Source organism: Rutilus rutilus (assembly GCF_951802725.1).
Source record: "Rutilus rutilus genome assembly, chromosome: 2".
Lineage (NCBI taxonomy): Eukaryota > Metazoa > Chordata > Actinopteri > Cypriniformes > Leuciscidae > Rutilus > Rutilus rutilus.
The window spans coordinates 48,468,231-48,488,165 of NC_140210.1; the positions used below are offsets into that span (position 1 = coordinate 48,468,231).

Genomic DNA, 19,935 nt, shown 5'->3' on the forward strand with positions numbered 1-19,935 from the left:
CGCACCCTTCGCCAGTAGGGTGGCGACCTCCGCTCTCATGACAGGGGCATTGCCACCGACCATAGTGAAGCGGACTCCCCTGAAGCGGGGAGGAGATATCGCGAACTGAATCGCGTAGCCGAATCTGATGGTTCTCGCAACCCAGTGGGACAGTCTGGGAAGCTCTAGCCAGGCCTCCAGAAAGTGCACCAGCGGGGTCATACGAACCACAGACGTACCGTCGGTGGGGCAGCGAGGCGGAATGACCGGCACCGGCGAGGGTGGCATAGCGGCCCTGTGCGGGGGCACGGTCATTAACCGCGTCCTGCCAGAGGAGGCCAGGGGAGGGCGCGCGTCCCACGGGGGCGTGCTCTGGCAGGGGTCTGGCGACAGAGGGGGATGAGAGGAGCGTGGCCCGTGGGCGGCGCGTGCTGTCATCCACAGCCTCTTGGGGCTCAGAGAAAGAGCATCAGTTCTTTTTGAATGAGATTCTCCCCCAGCCCTCCACCGGGGGAAGGAGTGGTCCTGCTACCAGCTCCAGAAAGAACTGAGCCCTAACTCTAAGCCGCCCATCTCAGGAGTGCTGCTTAACCAGGTGTTAGTCGGCTAAGGGGCAGAGACAGGCGGTGCCAGCCTCCAGCGACCTCCTCATGCTCGGGCCGGTGAAGGCTCAAGGGGAGGAGCCGCATGGAGGTGGCGTCGGCGGGAAACAGACTAAGGAGGCCGCACGGACGGATGACCGTCAGTGCAGAAGCCTCAGTCCGTTTCTGGAGAGATCGAAAACTGTTGGGCGCAGTCCTCAACCACCCCGCCGACCAAGCTGCCCGTCTCAAGAGTGCTGCTTAGACTGGTGTGGCAGTCCAAGGGGCGGAGACTGGCAGCGCCGCCCTCCTGTGACATCCTCCTGCTCAGGGCCGGTGAAGGCCTGAGGGGAGGAGCCGCATGGAGGTGGCCTTGGCGGGAAGCAAACTAAGGAGACCACACGGATGGATGACCATCAGTGCAGACGGACCTGAGTCTGCTTCTGGTGGCCGAAGCCATCCCGCCGAAGAGCCCAGCCTGGGACATGGGGGAGCTGAGAAAATTAATTCCCAGATCCCCTCACATCAACCTGGCTAAGCCCATGTCTGGACCACTCTAGTGGACACCACCTGACCCAGAATCACGCAGGTACCGATGTCGCCCGAGAGCGAGGTCAGTAGTGTGCGCGGCGGAACGACCAGGCCGGGCATGGGAGGCATAGCGTCCCAGCAAGGGGGCGTGGTCGAGTTTCCGCATTCTGTCAGTGTTGGCCAGGGAAGGACCAGCGTTCCACTGCGGCCGGTTCTGACAGAACTCCAGAGTCAGCACTGCCTCGAAGGCGAAGGCGACACACAGGACTGCATGCCTGTGTCACAATAGTGACAGAGAACATACAGACCAAGATCGTCTCACGATCAAGGGCAGCGAAGGCGGAGGACGCCCGCAGGCCGCGAAAGTCACGTGGACTCCCGCGGGCCGGAGGCGTCCTGATGCACATCCGGGAAGCCTACAGCGCTCGGGGGGAGGACGCCACTCCAACCGATGCTTTCAGCTGCCCGGGAAAGCATGGCCATCAGCTCTGGATCTGACTCGACTAACGCCGACACTCCCGAGGGAGGCAACGTAGTCGAATCCTCATTTCCAGAGGAATCAAGCCCGCCTTATGATGCTGTGAGTGACATGACACCATCTGCTGGAGTCCCGAATGAAAACACTGGGTCCCCGAGAGGAACCAGGCACACACGGAAACCCCACGGTTTGCGATGTGGAGGGGGGCGTGGCCCGAGGAAAGCTCGTCGGGATTATGCCACACCATAACCCTCAGATCACCCTGGCCACCAGCCAAAGTATCCCTCTTTGGAAGAGATAGATTGGGGTGTGGCAGAGGGGACTCTCACACAGAGATCAATGAGTCTCGATCTATAAACATCGCGATGGTCATGTTCCCGCAATGAAAACATGACTCATCCACGAGCGCTGCCGAGCGTGATTAAGCCCAACACGCAAAACAGCGCTCGCGACCGTTAAACAGATGAGTCACGCGCCCACATCCAGTAATACACGGGCGAACCGTCTTGAAAAAGACGTGCCGCGTGCAGCTCTTTTAGAGAGAGGAAAGCTCAGCAGAGTGCTGAAGCGCCCAGGGAGAAACACACTCACTGTCGGCAGATCACTGCACAGATCAGCAGCAGGCAATGCGATCTCGCTGGAACACGCCATCACACAAACACACTGAAGAGCCGCTCGTCTCGTAGAGTGAAGATGATACAGAATGGCTTATAGGAGTGAAGAAAAGTCTTGGCTCCGAAGCGAAAACATATCTGCATGTTGCCAGCGTACTTCCTTATATACCCCCTGCGGCGGGCGGAGATACGCTATGCAAATTCCGCAGACCCATGGCATTTCATTGCCATTGGCTCGTTTTATATACTCGAAGATGACAGGCTTTCTAAGCGAAACCCCAATCGTCGTCATCCGACGTAACTCGGAGTGACCACGAAAGGGAATCAAAAACTCCTATGGAATAAGGAAACATGACATGAATGCTTTCAAGGAAGAATTAAGTCAAACTGATTGGAGAGATGTTTTATTCATAGATGATATAGATGCTTCCTGTGAGTCTTTCATTGGTACAATAAATAGACTTAAAGAAAAATATACAAAAACTTTTAAAAATGGACGGAATAAGGGCAACCTACCATGGTTTAATGACCATTTGTGGGACCTGATGAAAAAACGTGACTTTGCCTTGAAAGTAGCATTGAAGTCTAAATTAATTACTGACAGACAAATTTTTACAAATCTTCGTAATAAAGTAGTCAATGAACTAAGGAAAGCAAAGGCAAAGTTTTTTATGGACATTATTAAAGACGGAAAAGGAAATAGTAAATTGATCTGGAGCAACATAAATAAACTAATAAAGAAAGACAACAAGCAAAATCAGGGAAATGGATATGAGCTGAAAATTAATGGAATTTTAAATAATGACCATAGTGAAATAGCTTCTGCATTTAATAATTATTTTACCGCATCAGTGCAGAATTTATCTGACACTTTTGGTGCAAGAATTAAAAAAATAGCAACACCAGATTATAACAAGACCATTTTTAAGATAACTGAAGTTCCCGAAAATAAAATTTGTAAGACACTAAGCACTTTAAAGTTCTCGAAGGCAAAAGATACATTTAAGTGGGATTCAACATTTCTAAAGAACAATATTCATTCCCTCAGCACCCCCATTACACACCTAGTTAATTTATCGATAAAGCAATACATTTTTCCAAATGCCTGGAAAAATGCAGTGTTAGTTCCAATTTTCAAGGCAGGGGAACCTACTGATGTAGCTAACTATAGACCCATCAGCATTTTGCCAGTGGCATCAAAGATTGCAGAAAAAGTGGTAACTGAGCAGTTAACCGACTTTCTAAATTCTGGACAAACACTTCATCCAATGCAATTTGGTTTTAGAAAAAAATACTCGACCGAAATGGCTACCTGCTACTTTGTTGAAAAAATCAAATCAAAACTAGACAGTGGGAGTGCTGTAGGAGCTGTTTTTCTGGATTTTAAAAAAGCTTTCGATACAGTAAATCACAAGCAGGTTCTTCTCTCTAAGTTGTCAAATTTTAATTTTTCTGATGATGCTATGAAATGGATGGAGTCCTATCTCACCATGAGAAGACAAAGCACTAGAGTTGGGAACAAAATGTCATCATTTAGTAACTGTTCTGTTGGCGTCCCGCAAGGCTCAGTCTTAGGCCCTTTGTTATTCAGTATATATGTTAACGACCTACCACTAGTATGTCCTGAAGTTGACATCCAAATGTATGCTGATGACACGGTCATTCTGGCACATGGAAGAGACAGATATGAAGTGGCAACCAAATTAACAGCAACAATGGCAAAAATTGCCACCTGGCTCTCTGAGTCTTGCATGACACTTAACGTCAGTAAAACTGTGTGTATGTATTTTTATATAAGGAAAAATGAAAATCAGCCAGATGTTGTTGTAAATGGGGAAAAAATCCAGATTGTGTCACACTTTAAATATCTGGGAGTTACTCTTGATTCACAGTTGTCTTTTAAGAAACATATAAAGCAGGTTAGTAATACTGTTAAATTTAATTTAAGAAATTTTAGACACATTCGTAATCAGTTACCTCTAGATGCTGCCAAATTGTACATGCACTCAATGATTTTCTCACATTTTACATACTGTATCACAAGTTGGTCACAAACCGGAAAAACAATATTTGCTCCACTACAAACGCTATATAAACAAACTCTCAAAGTATTAGATAAAAAGCCATCAGGTTATCACTACTGCAATATCATTCAAAAGCACAAACTCTTGACTTTTGAAAATTTTATGCGTTTTGCCAATGTTTGTTTAGTGTACAGAGTAATTAATAATCTGGCTGCGCCACCATTAGAGGAATTCATATCATTGTTCCCAGATAGTCGAAGAACAACCAGCGCGACCCGTAGAGGTCACTGTGCCGTACAGCACAGACGTACTGAGTTTGGTAGATCAGCCTTTTCTATCAGAGCCTCTAAGTACTGGAACTCAGTCCCAAACGAGATTAGAGATATCAGTACCTTTACTTGATTTAAGTATAAAATAAAATTATGGTTAAAATCTATACAATCATGTACCCATTAATCATAAATTCAAATACATTTTTTGTCGTATCCTAACATTGCATTGTTGTGTCTATTAATATTGCACTTTTTTTTTGTTCTGTTGTTTTGTTTTATTGTGTTTTTAAGAATGTGAAATTTTGTTGTTTTCTGAAAGGCTATTTGTGTGATGATGTTTTATGGTATATTTATATGTTTTTGTTGGATTATTTGTATGTTGTTTGTTCCTGCCCAGGGACTACAGATGAAATTTAGCTTGTAGCTAATTCTGGTATGGCTGAGTGCCATGCACTGTCCCTGTTAAATAAATAAACAAATAAATAAATAAATACAAGGTAGTTTGTGATGTCAGAAACACCAGCGATTTCAAACCGTTTTTTTTTTTTTTTTTGACTGTCTTTGGTTCACTGCAGTTTTAAAGAGAAAATACTCAGCAATGGTGTCGACTTATGAATTTGCACATGGTTTTCCTTAAAGCATATCGTCGCTGTCGGGTGGAAACCTCCAATGTCCAAATTTTGTCAACTTCATATTTTTTCACAAATCGATGCTATTGGTCAGTCCCCACGTGGGTCTGTTATTTTTTTTACTAATTATTAACCAATCTAAAGTGTTGAAAATAGCTTGAGAGCAAATCTTCAACTGTCTGAGAATCCTCGTAACTCCTCAGGATTGAATGTAGCAACGATTAAGAAATCCTTGTCGAGCAACACGTAAAGCAAGCCTTAACTCTGATTTTATCTGTGTTAAACTATGATATCAGTTATTGATGTATTTTTAATGTCTACTTATTACTAGGCTTATTATACATGTGCATTTAAGTTTTAACATGTATCTAATATAATAACGTTACTTGAATTGAATTAAATGTTTTGGATACCAGCATTAAATTATTGTTTTTATTATTATTTTACTGACTCGAAGTTGGCACTGTGCATGTAAAATACCCCAAGTAGCAAGGTTTTTATTTAGGGGAGAAAAAAGTTCTGTCTACTGGCGCCAAGTAACGTTAAGCCTATATTTGGATAACTCTGTTTTTTAGACAATAATGAGTGAAAATAGTTAGGTTAGATACATTTGAGTAGGCTGTTAAAAATCGATAGCTGTAATGCTTCGGTGCAGAAGGAAGCCTGTGAGCCACGAAGGTAAGTTTGCGTGCAGATTAGGCTCGTTAGTCGTTACCGTTTTTTTTTCCGCTTCACTTATAGCTCTTAAACCTTTAAAGGTCCTGTTTTTTTGTGATCCCATGTTTCAAACTTTAGTTAGTGTGTAATGTTGTTGTTAAAGTATAAATAATATCTGTAAAATTATAAAGCTCAGAGTTCAATGCCAAGCGAGATATTTTATTTAACAGAAGACGCCTACATCGAACGGCCGGTTTGGACTACATCCCTCTACTTCCTTCTTTAATGATGTCACTAGAACAGTTTCTTGACTAACCTCCGCCCACAGGAATACACAAAAAAAGGGGGCGTGGTCTAGTTGCGCTCCCACGGAGAAGAGGAAGAGTTGTGTTTATAGAGTGTGTTTGTCGCCGTGTCGTCGAGATGCTGTTATTTTCATCCCGAGTCAAATCATCTTTGTTTGGCCTTCCCTGAGCGCATGCACCATTCTTATCAATGACAACGTAATCTCATATCTCCCTGCCTCCAAATCATAAATCTTGTATCTCCGATTAAACATGATTTTGGGGAAATGTTTTGTTAATGTTGGTACACAACAGTATATGATATAAGTATAATACCAACTTTAACGATAAAATGTTTAATAACAATTAAAAATAATTAATTTCCTGAAAAATAATGGTTTTGGAGATGCGAGGATTCCGCTTGACAGCGACGATATTAAAAACACTACACAGACAAATAAACAACATTAAAAGCTGGATTTTCACCACAGGGGGAATTTAAGTCTTTTTAACTTGTCTGTATCATTTTCAGATCTTAAGTAAAGGTCAGATTGTTAAAGCAGACAGGTTCAAGAGGAGAGGAAATGCTCTAGTGACGCTGCCTCTAACTGTAACCAGAGACATGGTGCCGTCCTTCCGCTTTGTGGCTTATTACCATGTGGGCTCGTCTGAGGTGGTGTCTGATTCAGTCTGGGTCGACGTGAAGGACACGTGCATGGGAACGGTGGGTCAACCATCACAATAAATAGTTGACATGCTAATCAACTAGTTCTGATTCAGTGTCTCTCGTTTTAACAGCTCAAGCTTCAGGTGAAGGACAAGATGAATACCTATGGCACAGGAGAGGAGGTCAGGCTGCAGATAACTGGAGATCCTGGAGCTAGAGTTGGGCTGGTGGTGGTTGACAAGGCTGTGCATGTCCTTAACAAGAACAGACTCACTCAGACTCAGGTGAAGGACCTTCTTCAGACGTCATGGCACAATCAGCTTTAATTTAAACTGCATGTAACTGGTGTCTTTTTTGCACCTTTAGATCTGGGACGTCATAGAGAAGCATGACACCGGCTGTACGGCAGGAGGAGGAAGGGAGAGTATGGGGGTTTTCAGTGGTGCAGGTCTGATGTTTGAGTCACACACTGCAGGAGGAACCAACACCAGAACAGGTTTTTTCTTTCTTTTAGATTTCTTGTAGTCTGATCTTCCTGATGTGAAGCACAAACCTACAAGAAAAGCTCAGTTGGTCACTGAACACTAACACCCAAGTTTGCTGTCCTGGTTGGTGTTAGTGTTGTAGACCCCAATTTTACAGTGTTGTTGTGGTCTTCTGACGGGAGGGCAGGAATTACAAGGAGCTCCATATTCGCAAGTTTAAGCTTGAGATGAAGCTCCTTCATACTAGGCGACAGAGGTGGAAAGTCCAGGTTCAGAAAGTAAAAGTCCTCCTCAGTATTTTGTTCCAATCACCTGGATTTGCTAATTCAGACAGGAGAGAGAACTAATTAGTGAAATCAGCTGACTGAGTTTATGGGTGGAATAAACACATGGCAGGACTTTTACTTTCTGACCCCTGGACTATACAACTCTGCTAGGCGATATGTCTGAAAGGCAAGCAGAGATACGAGCTGAGACAGTTGGATCATCAGGTTGAAATGACAGATAGAGCTGTGTATCATCTGCATAGCAGTGGCAGAAGAAGGCATGTGCCTTTATGATTGTGCCCAGTGAGGTTGTGTAAATGGCTGATGTGACTCCGACACCTCTGTTCTCTATGATACCTTGAAAGATCTGCCTGTGATGTAAAACTGAAGCCACAGAAGAACTTTACCTGAGATTCCCCAGTCCAAACGGGTGGACCTGGTGGTTTACAGTGTCAAAGGAGGAAAACTGGTCCAGTAGAGACAGATGATTTGGAGCAGAGTCCTGCACCGGTTCGGGTACCCGCGGGTAATTTTGCTCAAACGGGTAAAAAATATCCAACTGTGTTGGATACGGGTGCGGGGATATGGGTCAGGTCGGACACGGGGGAAACACGGGTCTAAACACGGGTTTAAAACAATCACGTGCAAACGTAAAAATATATGCATATTTTTAGGAAGACATCTACAAAAATATTCCTGTATTTCAAGTTGATAAAATAATTTAAAATCCACATCAGTTTGTTTGTGCCCACGCCCTCCCAGGAGTCTCTATAAGTTACCTACTTTCACTTTTAAAAATTCATCATAACCGTGCGCGATCTGCTTGCAATTGTTGAGATGGATGCTGAGGAGTTGAAGAAAAGAATAGCTAGTGGAGATGGTAAAGTTGTCGACAAAACGTTGTAGCGCGGCCACATAAGGGATGAATATTTATATTGCAGTGAATTATTCAAATTAATCTTCTAAGACAGCTGCTATTTTATAATTATTCTACCTGTGTTTATTGCTCGGACATTAGGGTTGGGCGGAATTACGGTAATATCGTATACCGCAGAGTCTTAAAATAACAACGGTATCAGTTTCAATACCGTCATTAACCGGCACTTATATATAATATATAAATATAATTTATTTAATGCCTAAAATGCTTATGTGTGGTTGTCATCAAGTGAAAGTGTGGAGGAGAAAGAGAGAGAGAGAGAAGGGAGAGGCGGTAAATACTGACGAGTCAATTTGTAAATTGTGCAATAAAAAGGCGAGAGATGGAAACACTTCTAACCTAATGTCGCATCTCCGAAACAACCACCCACTCACTGCTGCGAGGATGCATTTTGCCCCAAGTTAATTAAATAAGCGCATTATATCATATTTGTTAAAATATTATAATGTTATTTTTTTCATCTATGTTGATAATGAAAAGTGAACAGCACGAGTAATGCCTGGCTCACACTACAGGAGCTTTAGGCCGATTTATGCCCGATTTACCCCTCCCGAGAATTTGAGAAAAAATCTTGTCGAGGACCTCGATCGGTTCCGATGTTCGGCGCAGATTATCTGGTAATGTGAGGCGTTCACAGATCGAATCTTGCCCCTCCCGATCTGCTCTCACACAAATCGGGCTCGCCCCGATCATATCAAACATGTTTGATATTTATCGGGATGAGCAAGATTGTGATTACGTCAGTGCTGTCAAAAAGACAGCAGGGCTGTCGTGCTGAAGGAATTTCCCTTGAGATAATTTTGAATGACTCAACTCGATATGCGTTTTTATCTCCATTTATTTATTGCTAAATAAATAAGTAAGTATTACGCTGTGGTCAGAAGGCACAAAGGCGAGTAACGTTACATGTTCAGTAATGAAACCGAAACTAAAAAGCGCGTTAAAACGAAATGGATTTCAAAATCAATGCACGCGTCACCGGATTTAAAAATGCACATCTAGCTTGTTGCACGCACACATATTATGTCAAAATAACGATAGTGTATTATGTTAACATTATTAGCCTAATAATAATAAATCTTTAATCAATATTTGATTGAATGCTTAATGTTGTGCTTGGTCAATTTAATAAAATGAATAGGCTACTTTAATTGTGACAATTAAAATGATTGAATATTAAATATTAAGTGGACAATTTTTGCAATAGTATTTATATGCTATATATCTAGCACCCCCTCAGCACCTGCGTTAAAAAAATATCTCGCACTGCCCCTGGCCCATGTATTAAAAAAATGGTCGGGTTTAAATCGGGATCGGGCTCATAATTACAGTTATGTTAATGTGTTGTGTTGTGTCAGGCCTGGCCGGGCTCGGACACAACGTGCATGGGCTCGGGTAGGGGTCGGGCTTGATAGCTCTTAACTCAAAGTACCGGTAGGTTTAAAGTCTCTGTGCGTGTGTATGTGCGTGCATGCGTGTCTCATGTCATGGCAATGCATATCCCATATGTTTCCTTGCTTTTACACTTCAGATCTGCTGCGTGAGATCACGTGAGGCGCTTCCTCTGGCACGATAATCTTAATAACATTTTGTAGTGTGTGGTGCACCGCGATTTTCAAACCTTGTAGTGTGAGCATGTTTAAGATTTGGGGGAAGAAAATCTGCAAAGATTCTCCTTAAGTGTGTGCTTCAACCAGATTTCAAAATCGGTTAGGATTTTAAAACTCCTGTAGTGTGAGCCAGGCCTTAGATGGGATGCATCGGGAGTCAGACATTTTTACCACTTAATTAAGTTTCGTTTTGTAAAAGGCCTTTCTTTAAAGTTAATTTCTTTTTGTATAAATTGTATCTTAATTTTAATAAATTTTTCATCAACCAATTGCCTGGATTTAATAAATAAGAATCAAATAGGCTATAGCAGACAATAGCCTATAATCATGACATGATCGTGCGCTGCTCGCCGCGGTTGAAATCTCATCATAAATTAACCGAAACTCAATGTATGCCTCACAGACATGACAGATAGGCCTATATCTAAATAAAGCTTGAAATTTCATTAAACGAAACAATTCAAAACGAAAAGAAATGGGCCACTCGCTGATTATTTAATCCATGATGTGCATTTCTCTCTATAGGCGCGTTCACTACGGAGATGCCGATCGTCAATTTCTTTAAACGAAACAATTCAAAATGAAAAGAAAAAGGTTAGCCTATACCAGGGGTGGGCAACTTCGGTCCTGGAGGGCCACTGCCCACATAGCAACATTGTTTCGGCCCAGATCTGGCACTTGTGGAATGCGGATCTGGCCCACATAGACTAGACGGATTTTAGAAAAATGGCCTTCTATAAGAAGTGAGGAGCATTTATGGGTACAAGTCGGGAACCGGCCTACCTTACATATTTCAAGAGTGCTGAGTCCAAAAAAACTGGTTCCCAAGCGAAATTTTGAGTTTTTTACCTTCTAATTTGCATATCAAAATGGTCGCCAAATTGCCTATCTTGCTCAGTTGTTGGACCATTTTCCCCTAGTTTTTTTTGTAAGTAGGCAATCAAGATGAGGAAATTAAGTTTCTAGATCGATAGTCAAGGGTCAGAGCAAAGATATAATGGAGGCTCACTGCCTTTTTTATGTATATATGCAAAATACCAACTTTTAAGGTGAAATTAAGCATTATTTGTGTAATTTTTTTAAGGCCGACATACATATTCAATCAATATCACTCTTAAATGTTCCTAGTCTATATATGATATGTGATGTATTCCATATTACATAATAACAAAAAAAAAACACCATTGCAAGTTTTTTTATGCAAATTAAGGCGAGACACTACAGGTGAATAGGGTAACATTTTTAACTAGCAGATATCACCATGAAACTTTCACAGTTGATTACCTACATTAAGATGAGAAACAAAATGTATTACAAGTTTTCTGTAATTTAATGTTTAAATATGCAAATTAGGCAATATCTAATCAAATATGCACTAATTTGCATAGATTTAAAACAACGAAATCTGAGTATTGGATAAAGCCAGGTTAAAAAAAAAAAAAATTCATTGTGTTCACATGTTAGATGGGAAAAAAATTACAGAGGGATTTATGGATATCTACTTTTGTTATCCTGTAAATCAGAAAATACTATCAATAGCCTTTAAAAAATGATTTTCGCCATGTTTTTTGGAATACAATGTTATATAAATCAGGCTAGGAATAATATATTTACAAATCCCTCTGTAAATTATGGAAGGCATTTTCTGCCAAATTTAAATAAATAAATTAAATGATTAAAATGAAAATGAAAACCAGATTAACGATTTCATTACAGAAATCTGTACGCAAAATATGTGACAAAATTGAGAATTAAAATTAAATGATTTCATTTTCACGGTGACAGTGCATCATCCCTGTCAAATTGAAAAATAAAATGCAATTGGTGATTTTACATTTCATTTTCACTTACAGTCTCGAGGCAAGACTGCCAATATTAAAATGAAAAGCCAAACGTGAAAAAGAAACTACAAATACAGTTTTTACAAAGCTCTTTATTAATGCTCACGCAATAATAGTGACACAATTCAAATTCAAATGTAAATTTTCGTTTTCATTTTAATTCCTCTTTTATTTCACAGTTTTCATTTTCGTTTTCATTTTCAAAGACAATTAACCTGCATGCAAATTCTATGTTAATGAGTGGGTGTGGCTTGTAACGGCGCTAGAGGCACGCCTTCTGTAAAGCGAAGTCACCGACGTCCCTATTGCTGCATAAGTTGAATGTGTGAAACGAAATTATTTAAATGTGATTATATTGTAATCGAGACGACGAGATATGGCGAAATCTGTTAGTGAGCTTTTGCAGGAAGCTGCCGCAGCATTAGTGGAAACAACCAGCCTGACCAGCATACTTCAAACCCTCGGCGCACTGCAGTTCGCACTGAGTCGCGGGCATCTTCAGTTGCCAGAGAAACTGTTCAAACAAAGTATCCGGTTGTAAGGCCATTATGATGTTAGACTAGATCATAATCGATGAGGTTCATTCATGTATTAGGCTGTTTTGGAAATTCAACTATTTGGGTGTACAAAATTAAGTCTTAGTAACACAATTTCTACAACAATTATAGCCAGACGGCCTGCATTTACAGTAGGCTAGATATATATTATAGCATTTTCCTTCAGGTCAGTCCTATATTCATAATAAAAAATCCGTTTGAATGTCCGCTGTGATATTTTGTACTTTTAACAGTTAAGGGGTCCGTGCCTATTCATGTCAGTTGCGTCTTTCTTCTCCGTGATCACAAGTTTGAGTCATTTCAAAAGTCTTCTCTACTGACTGACTCACTCATTAAGACAGTCTTTGTCTCCATCTAATGGAGAAATAATGTAAGTTCTCCTGTTGCTTTATGGTCAGGGACTATTTTTTTTTTTCCAGCGGAAGGAATTGGCTTTTAGTGATTTTACTTCATGAAAGTTGCATAGATAGGCTACATATTTTTCGGGTTTAATATTTGTATTGTGTGGTAACCGTTTTATAAAAGCAATAAGGTACTCTATAGGCTAGTGCTGAAGGGCGTTGTTATATGGAAGGCATGACGCGAATATGAAACATTGGCCGAGGTCCTCGGTTAAAGATAGTGATCAAGACTTGACTTGACTAACAGTTTCTCTGGCAACTGAAGATGCCCGCGGCTCAGTGCGAACTGCAGTGCGCCGAGGGTTTGAAGTATGCTGGTCAGGCTGGTTGTTTCCACTAATGCTGCGGCAGCTTCCTGCAAAAGCTCACTAATAGATTTCGCCATATCTCGTCGTCTCGATTACAATATAATCACATTTAAATAATTTTGTTTCACACATTCAACTTATGCAGCAACAGGGACGTCGGTGACTTCGCTTTACAGAAGGCGTGCCTCTAGCGCCGTTACAAGCCACACCCACTCATTAACATATAATTTGCATGCAGGTTGTCTTTGAAAATGAAAACGAAAATGAAAACTGTGAAATAAAAGAGGAATTAAAATGAAAACGAAAATTTACATTTGAATTTGAATTGTGTCACTATTATTGCGTGAGCATTAATAAAGAGCTTTGTAAAAACTGTATTTGTAGTTTCTTTTTCACGTTTGGCTTTTCATTTTAATATTGGCAGTCTTGCCTCGAGACTGTAAGTGAAAATGAAATGTAAAATCACCAATTGCATTTTATTTTTCAATTTGACAGGGATGATGCACTGTCACCGTGAAAATGAAATCATTTAATTTTAATTCTCAATTTTGTCACATATTTTGCGTACAGATTTCTGTAATGAAATCGTTAATCTGGTTTTCATTTTCATTTTAATCATTTAATTTATTTATTTAAATTTGGCAGAAAATGCCTTCCATAGTAAATGTCTTCATAACATAATATAACTATAACTAGGTACAAGTACAAAAGTTTGGTGTATAGGTGCTACTGAAGTGGAGCGTCATCCATGTGGTTTCCTTAGTCTGCTTCCGAAGCATTCACCGGCCCCAAGCAAAACACAAACAAGACGGAAAACAAAAACACCAAAGAATCGACGACGAAAGTTAGGCTTTAATGCTCCAACAGAGTACTCCAAAGAGGTACATCCAAACACAACTACACATAGACGAGACCCAACACGAAACACAAACTGATCTGAACTTAAGTAGTTAGAGGATAATGAGACATGAACACCTGAACACAACACACACCTGAACTGAGTAATGAATCAAATTAACAACCATGAAGACAAGCTAACCAAGGTGAAAACACAAACAGAGTCCATGTGGAGAAAACTAAAAATAAACAAAACCAGATAACCCTGATAGGAATACAGCTTTCATGTATTATGTGCTCTATTTATTACTTTTTATGGCAAATTTATAAGTAAAAATAATAAAATTATATCATTGTGTTAATTCTTTTTTGTAGTTTTTGTATTATTATTCTATTAAAATGAATGAACTATCTATTAAATATGACATGAATATGAGAACAAGTGAACAAGTTATTTATTTTCATTATACCATATAAAGTTATTATCATCATTATTTTTTAAGGTGTAAAATAGTTATTTCTACTCTCTGGCACACACAAATTCCGTCATCTTAAGCCGCTCACTCAATTTCATTTCTCTTTTCTCCAAAAAGTACATGTGCCATTCACTATAATGAACAAGTGAACTTGTGACCGATTTCAGATGCATCTCAGACGAAACTGCAAAGTAAATGACAAATTATGACCCACAGACAAAACTTCATAATAAAAGTCAGACAAAAACAATAGCTGAAAACCAAAAAGAGCAGAATTAGACTGTGGACCGACTAGACGTTAAAATGTAAGATATTTTTATGGGCTGGCCCCACTCTCATGGAACCAATGAATACTGCTATTTGATAGAAGACTATAGTGGGCCACACATGGTTGCTGCTACTACATACAATGTGGGAGAAAGGGTTTGAGGTTAGAGAAAATATTTTTTGACACATTGTCCCAAATGTCCAAGGCTTCTGAGAGGGGGGCGTAAAACTTCTCGGTTACATATGTAACCCTCGTTCCGAGTAGGGAACGGAGACGTTACATCATGACGACGAATGGGGTTTCGCTTAGAAAGCCTCTCATCTTCGAGAAATAAAACGAGCCAATGGCAAAGAAATGCCATGGGTCTGCGGAATTTGCATTGCGTAACTCCGCCTTACCTCATGGGTATATAAGGAAGTATGCTAGCACCATGCAGATATGTTTCTTCGCCGAGGAGCGGCAACGTGCACTTTCAGGGTGGAGGGAGACTGAATTCGGTCCAACCCTTCTTGCAGGAAGGAAAGCACGACACTGATCGGGCATTTTCTGGGGTCTTCTCTGCGAGAAGAGCACCAGGTGACGAAGAGGTTCCACTTCAACGTGTAGGCATGTCTCGTGGACGATGCTCTAGCGGAAGTGATATGGTAGCCACTACCGCTGGTGGTTGGGTACTCAAACCTGCCTCATCCCGTCCAGGAGCCACACGTGGAGGTTCCAAAGATCGGGATGAGGGTACCATAGGGTGCACCGTCCCTGAGAAAGCAGGTCGTTCCTCAGAGGGATTGGCCAGGGAGGTGCTGTCGCGAGGAGGACTAGTTTGGAGAACCAGGTCCGGTTGTGTCAATGAGGGAGCTTGCACAGGGTCTGTGCAAGAAGGCTCACTGGGGGAAATGCATACTTGCAAAGGCCCCGCGGCCAGCTGTGCACCAGTGTGTCCGTGCCGAGCGTGCCCTCGGTCAGGGAGTAAAACAGGTCGCAATGGGACGAGTCGTGGGAAGCAAACAGGTCTACCTGTGCGTCCCCGAACTGATCCCAAATCAGCTGAACTGTCTTTGGATGGAGTCTCCATTCTCCAGGGAGAGGCTGAAGCCATGAAAGCACGTGAGCATCTTGAACAGAAGCCTGTGAAGGGATCGGTTCAAGACGTGCAGGTCCAGGATTGGCCGTAACCCACCGGTTTTCTTTGGTACAATGAAGTAAGGGCTGTAGAACCCGGACTTCATTTCGGCTGGAGGGACAATCTCGACTGCACCTTTTGCCAGTAACAGGGGCATTGCAACCCCACCATAGTGTAACGGACTCCCCGGAGGCGGGGAGGAGATCGTGCGAACTGAATCGCATAGCCGAGCCTGGTGGTTCTCTCAACCCAGGACAGGTTGGGAAGCTCTAGCCAGGCTCCCAAGAACTGAACCAGCGGGGTCATGGGAACCACAGACGTACCCTCGGTAGGGCAGCGAAGTGGAATGAACGGTCCGGACGTGGGCGGCGTAGCGACCCGGTGTGGGGGCACGGTCATTGCCGCATCCTGACAGAGGAGGCCAGGGAAGGACCAGTGTTCCACGGGGGGCCTGCTCTGACAGAGGTCTGGCGACAGAGGGGGACAAGAGTGGCGAGGCAGAGCGTCGCACACTGCCATCCATGGCCTCTTGGGACTCGGAGGAAGGGGCATCAGTTCTTAGAAAAAAGATTCTCCCCCGGCCCTCCACCGGGGGAAGGAGTGGTCCTGCTACCAGCTCCTGAGAAGAACTGAGCCCTAACTCCAAGCTGCCCATCTCAGGAGTGCTGCTTAGCCTGGCGTTTTGGCCGGCTAAGGGGCGGAGACGGGCGGTGCCGTCCTCCTGCTTGGGGCCGGTGAAGGCTTCGGAAGCAGACTAAGGAAACCACATGGATGACGCTCCACTTCAGTAGCACCTATACACCAAACTTTCCAGTCTTGTACCTAGTTATATTATGAAGACATTTACAGAGGGATTTGTAAATATATTAATCCTAGCCTGATTTATATAACATTTTTTTCCAAAAAACATGGCGAAAATCATTTTTTTAAGGCTATTGACAGTATTTTCTGATTTACAGGATAACAAAAGTAGATATCCATAAATCCCTCTGTAATTTTTTTCCCATCTAATATGTGAACACAATGAAAAAATCATTTTTAACCTAGCTTTATCCAATACTCAGATTTCGTTGTTTTAAATATATGCAAATTAGTGCACATTTGATTAGATATTGCCTAATTTGCATATTTAAACATTAAATTACAGAAAACTTGTAATACATTTTTTTTCTCATCTTAATGTAGGTAATCAACTGTGAAAGTTTCATGGTGATATCTGCTAGTTAAAAATGTTACCCTATTCACCTGTAGTGTCTCGCCTTAATTTGGAAAATGGTCCAACGACTGAGCAAGATAGGCAATTTGGCGGCCATTTTGATATGCAAATTAGACGGTCAAAAACTCAAAATTTTGCTTGGGAACCAGTTTTTTTGGACTCAGCACCCTTGAAATATGTAAGGTAGGCCGGTTCCCGACTTGTACCCATAAATGCTCCTCACTTTCACTTTTTGGGTACATCCCATCTAGACTAACATGCAGCGTGGAATGATGACAGACTGGACCGCTCCTGTTTGCCAGATCTGGGCCACATGTCAGTCAAGAGCAAAGAAATAGGGCTGGGCGATTTAAATCGCGATATTGTTATGCGCATCTCGTCAGTAAAGCCGGTTCCTTGATTAGTAGTAAATCGCCATCACCTGCTTTCAGATGGAGCGGCATTTACTACAAAGAGCCGTAGTTAACTGACAAGCTGAGCCATATCACATTAATATCGCGGACGTATCCCCAGCGATAATTAATGCGATATGGCTCAGCTTGTCAGTTAACTACGGCTCTTTGTACGCAGCAAAAACTCCAGTGTTAAATTAACACTCCTGGGAGTGTATGAGTCTACACTCAAGAGTGTTTAAGTTAATGAGATAATTAAGTGATTAATTTAGTGATGATTGAACATTATTGAAGACACCTGATGTTAACAAGCAGAATCACTGAAGGAGAAAATCACAAATTGTAAGTTACCGTTATGACGATCAATGGTTGCTTTAGTTGGGCTCTTGACCCATATATTATTAACTTTCGTTTTGTCTGTTGTTTCTAAATTATAATAACCAGTTGAACAAAGAAAAAAGTGATCTGATGGTGTTGGTTATGTTATGACAATCATCATTTGAACTTGATCACTGAACTCATTAAAATCCTTCTTTCTGACTTCGATTTATGTTGTTGGTTAGTGAATCTGCATAAATGCCCAGGATTTTTCATATAATATGAAGGATTTCTTAAAAGTTGTTTTAAAAAAAAAAAGTCTTTCTTTTAGGCACACACAGATGTCAAGATTCAGTCTATGCATCTCAACAATGGTGAGGAGCAGAATTTTCAATTAGGAAAAGTAAATTACATAGACAATTCAGATCATAATTTATTCATACCGCAATGCATGATGGGAGCCATTAATGAGTTGTGATTGGTGGCAGCCACTGCAACATGCTTTATTATTGTCACCATTGTTGAGATTCACAGGCTGATTATTGATGTCTGTGTTTTAAATGAATTTATTAGAATGTCTTTTGATCAGTACAATGCTTATTAAATATTTTGAATTATAAGTAAAGTACTGATAATCATAGGCTGAAGAATCACTAAACTGCAGCTAACAAGTTAAACCAAACTATCTCAATAAGTTTCCTTTTTCAGATCACAGCATGATTATGTCAAAACATAACCAACACTATTCACCTTATTTTTAACGGAAATACGGACGCAGCCAGTTGACGGTATTTTGTGCGAGACTTCCGGTCAGGCACTTCCGGTCACTGGCGAGCGTTGTTCGTAACAACAAACTCATCGTTATGGCTTCGAGGAAGACCGGGATTGTTTGTGCAGTTAGAGGTTGTCATAATAACTGGCACAAAAGAAAGATTTACTTGGAGCAGGAGTGTTTTAATCATCGAATTATTGACATTTTAATAATCAGGAGCCCTATACGACCGGCGACACACTGGCTGCGTGGCGTTTCTGTTGCGTGGTGTTTTCTATGTCTTTGCACACCAGAAACGTCTCTGACGAGGCGTTGCTGCTGCTAGGTGACATGATAAGCCTCATTGGTGATATATTCGACATATGGGGAGAGAGTTGTGGAAGGCACTTAATGTTAAACATAAATATATAGCAGCAAAGACAACGTCGGCAGTATTGACGGCAAAATAGGCTACAGAATATTTCGTTCTGTATTGACAGGTGCAATATTTGAAAATCGATAATATTTTAATTTTTTTACATTTAGGCTATATCTGCATTTATGTCAAAACCTAAATTCAAACATCAAAATGTCATTTATTAATATGTATTCATATCAAAATGACATACAAACATATTTTCCTATTCTATTTTGCCTGGAAGCACTTCCAAACCGCTTGCGTGTCGCGTGAAAAATAGGCGTCGATTCTATTTCTAGCATGCACGCGTTTTCCCTGAGACGCGCGTGTCACGCAGGCAGTGTGCAAGCTCTAAATTAACCTGTTAACATGGGAGCCGAAATAACGGACACGCCACGCAGCCCATTTGAAGAAACGACCGTATGTTTGTTCTTTTCATTTCGTGAACACAAGACCTACAGAAGACCACCCGATACCAGAAAAGTGGCTGGGCTACAAAGTCTGAATAAAAACTCCAAGGAGAAACAAAATCATTATAGTAACCCCTGTATAAAATCTAGTCATCATGGCATGATCATCATGGCACTTATTTTGTATGATTTATAATTATTTATAGCCATCTACTTATTGCTATCATGTGCTTTGGTTGCATTCTGATGACATTATTAATACATTTGACATGACAAAATACCCTACCTCCATAGATATATTAACTTAGTCCAGCGTTGGCTCGACCGTGTTTAGGGCGGTGCTGAAGGCGCCGGCGAAGTTTTGGCAATCTGCCAGCTAGATGCATGAGTGTTTTCAACCAGGTCCAGTACCCGCGACCTGGGTGAGGCGGGGCTTTAGTTCTTTGTTGTATTCATCTGCTGTGTAACATTTTTCTGTCAACTCTGCATAATCCTTCGCAATCGATATCGTTAGTTGGCCCAAAGAAGCGAGGAAACGGAAGTGCCGCACAAAAACCGGACACTGGACCCATATTTACTTCCGCGTTCGAAAATAAGGTGAATAAGAT

General features: G+C 41.6%; 1 protein-coding gene across 2 annotated transcripts in view; it reads left to right on the top strand.

Annotated features, from left to right (window-relative positions):
- The window catches only part of LOC311283396 (complement C3-like), a 207,675-nt gene that overhangs the window by 43,866 nt on the left and 143,874 nt on the right, over nucleotides 1–19,935 (top strand). For both annotated transcript variants that reach the window (XM_084397761.1, XM_084397762.1), the window contains exons 13-15: nucleotides 6,582–6,773; nucleotides 6,848–7,000; nucleotides 7,083–7,212. In XM_084397761.1, coding sequence (XP_084253887.1) covers nucleotides 6,582–6,773; nucleotides 6,848–7,000; nucleotides 7,083–7,212 — 475 coding nt within the window. The remainder of the gene's footprint in view (nucleotides 1–6,581; nucleotides 6,774–6,847; nucleotides 7,001–7,082; nucleotides 7,213–19,935) is intronic.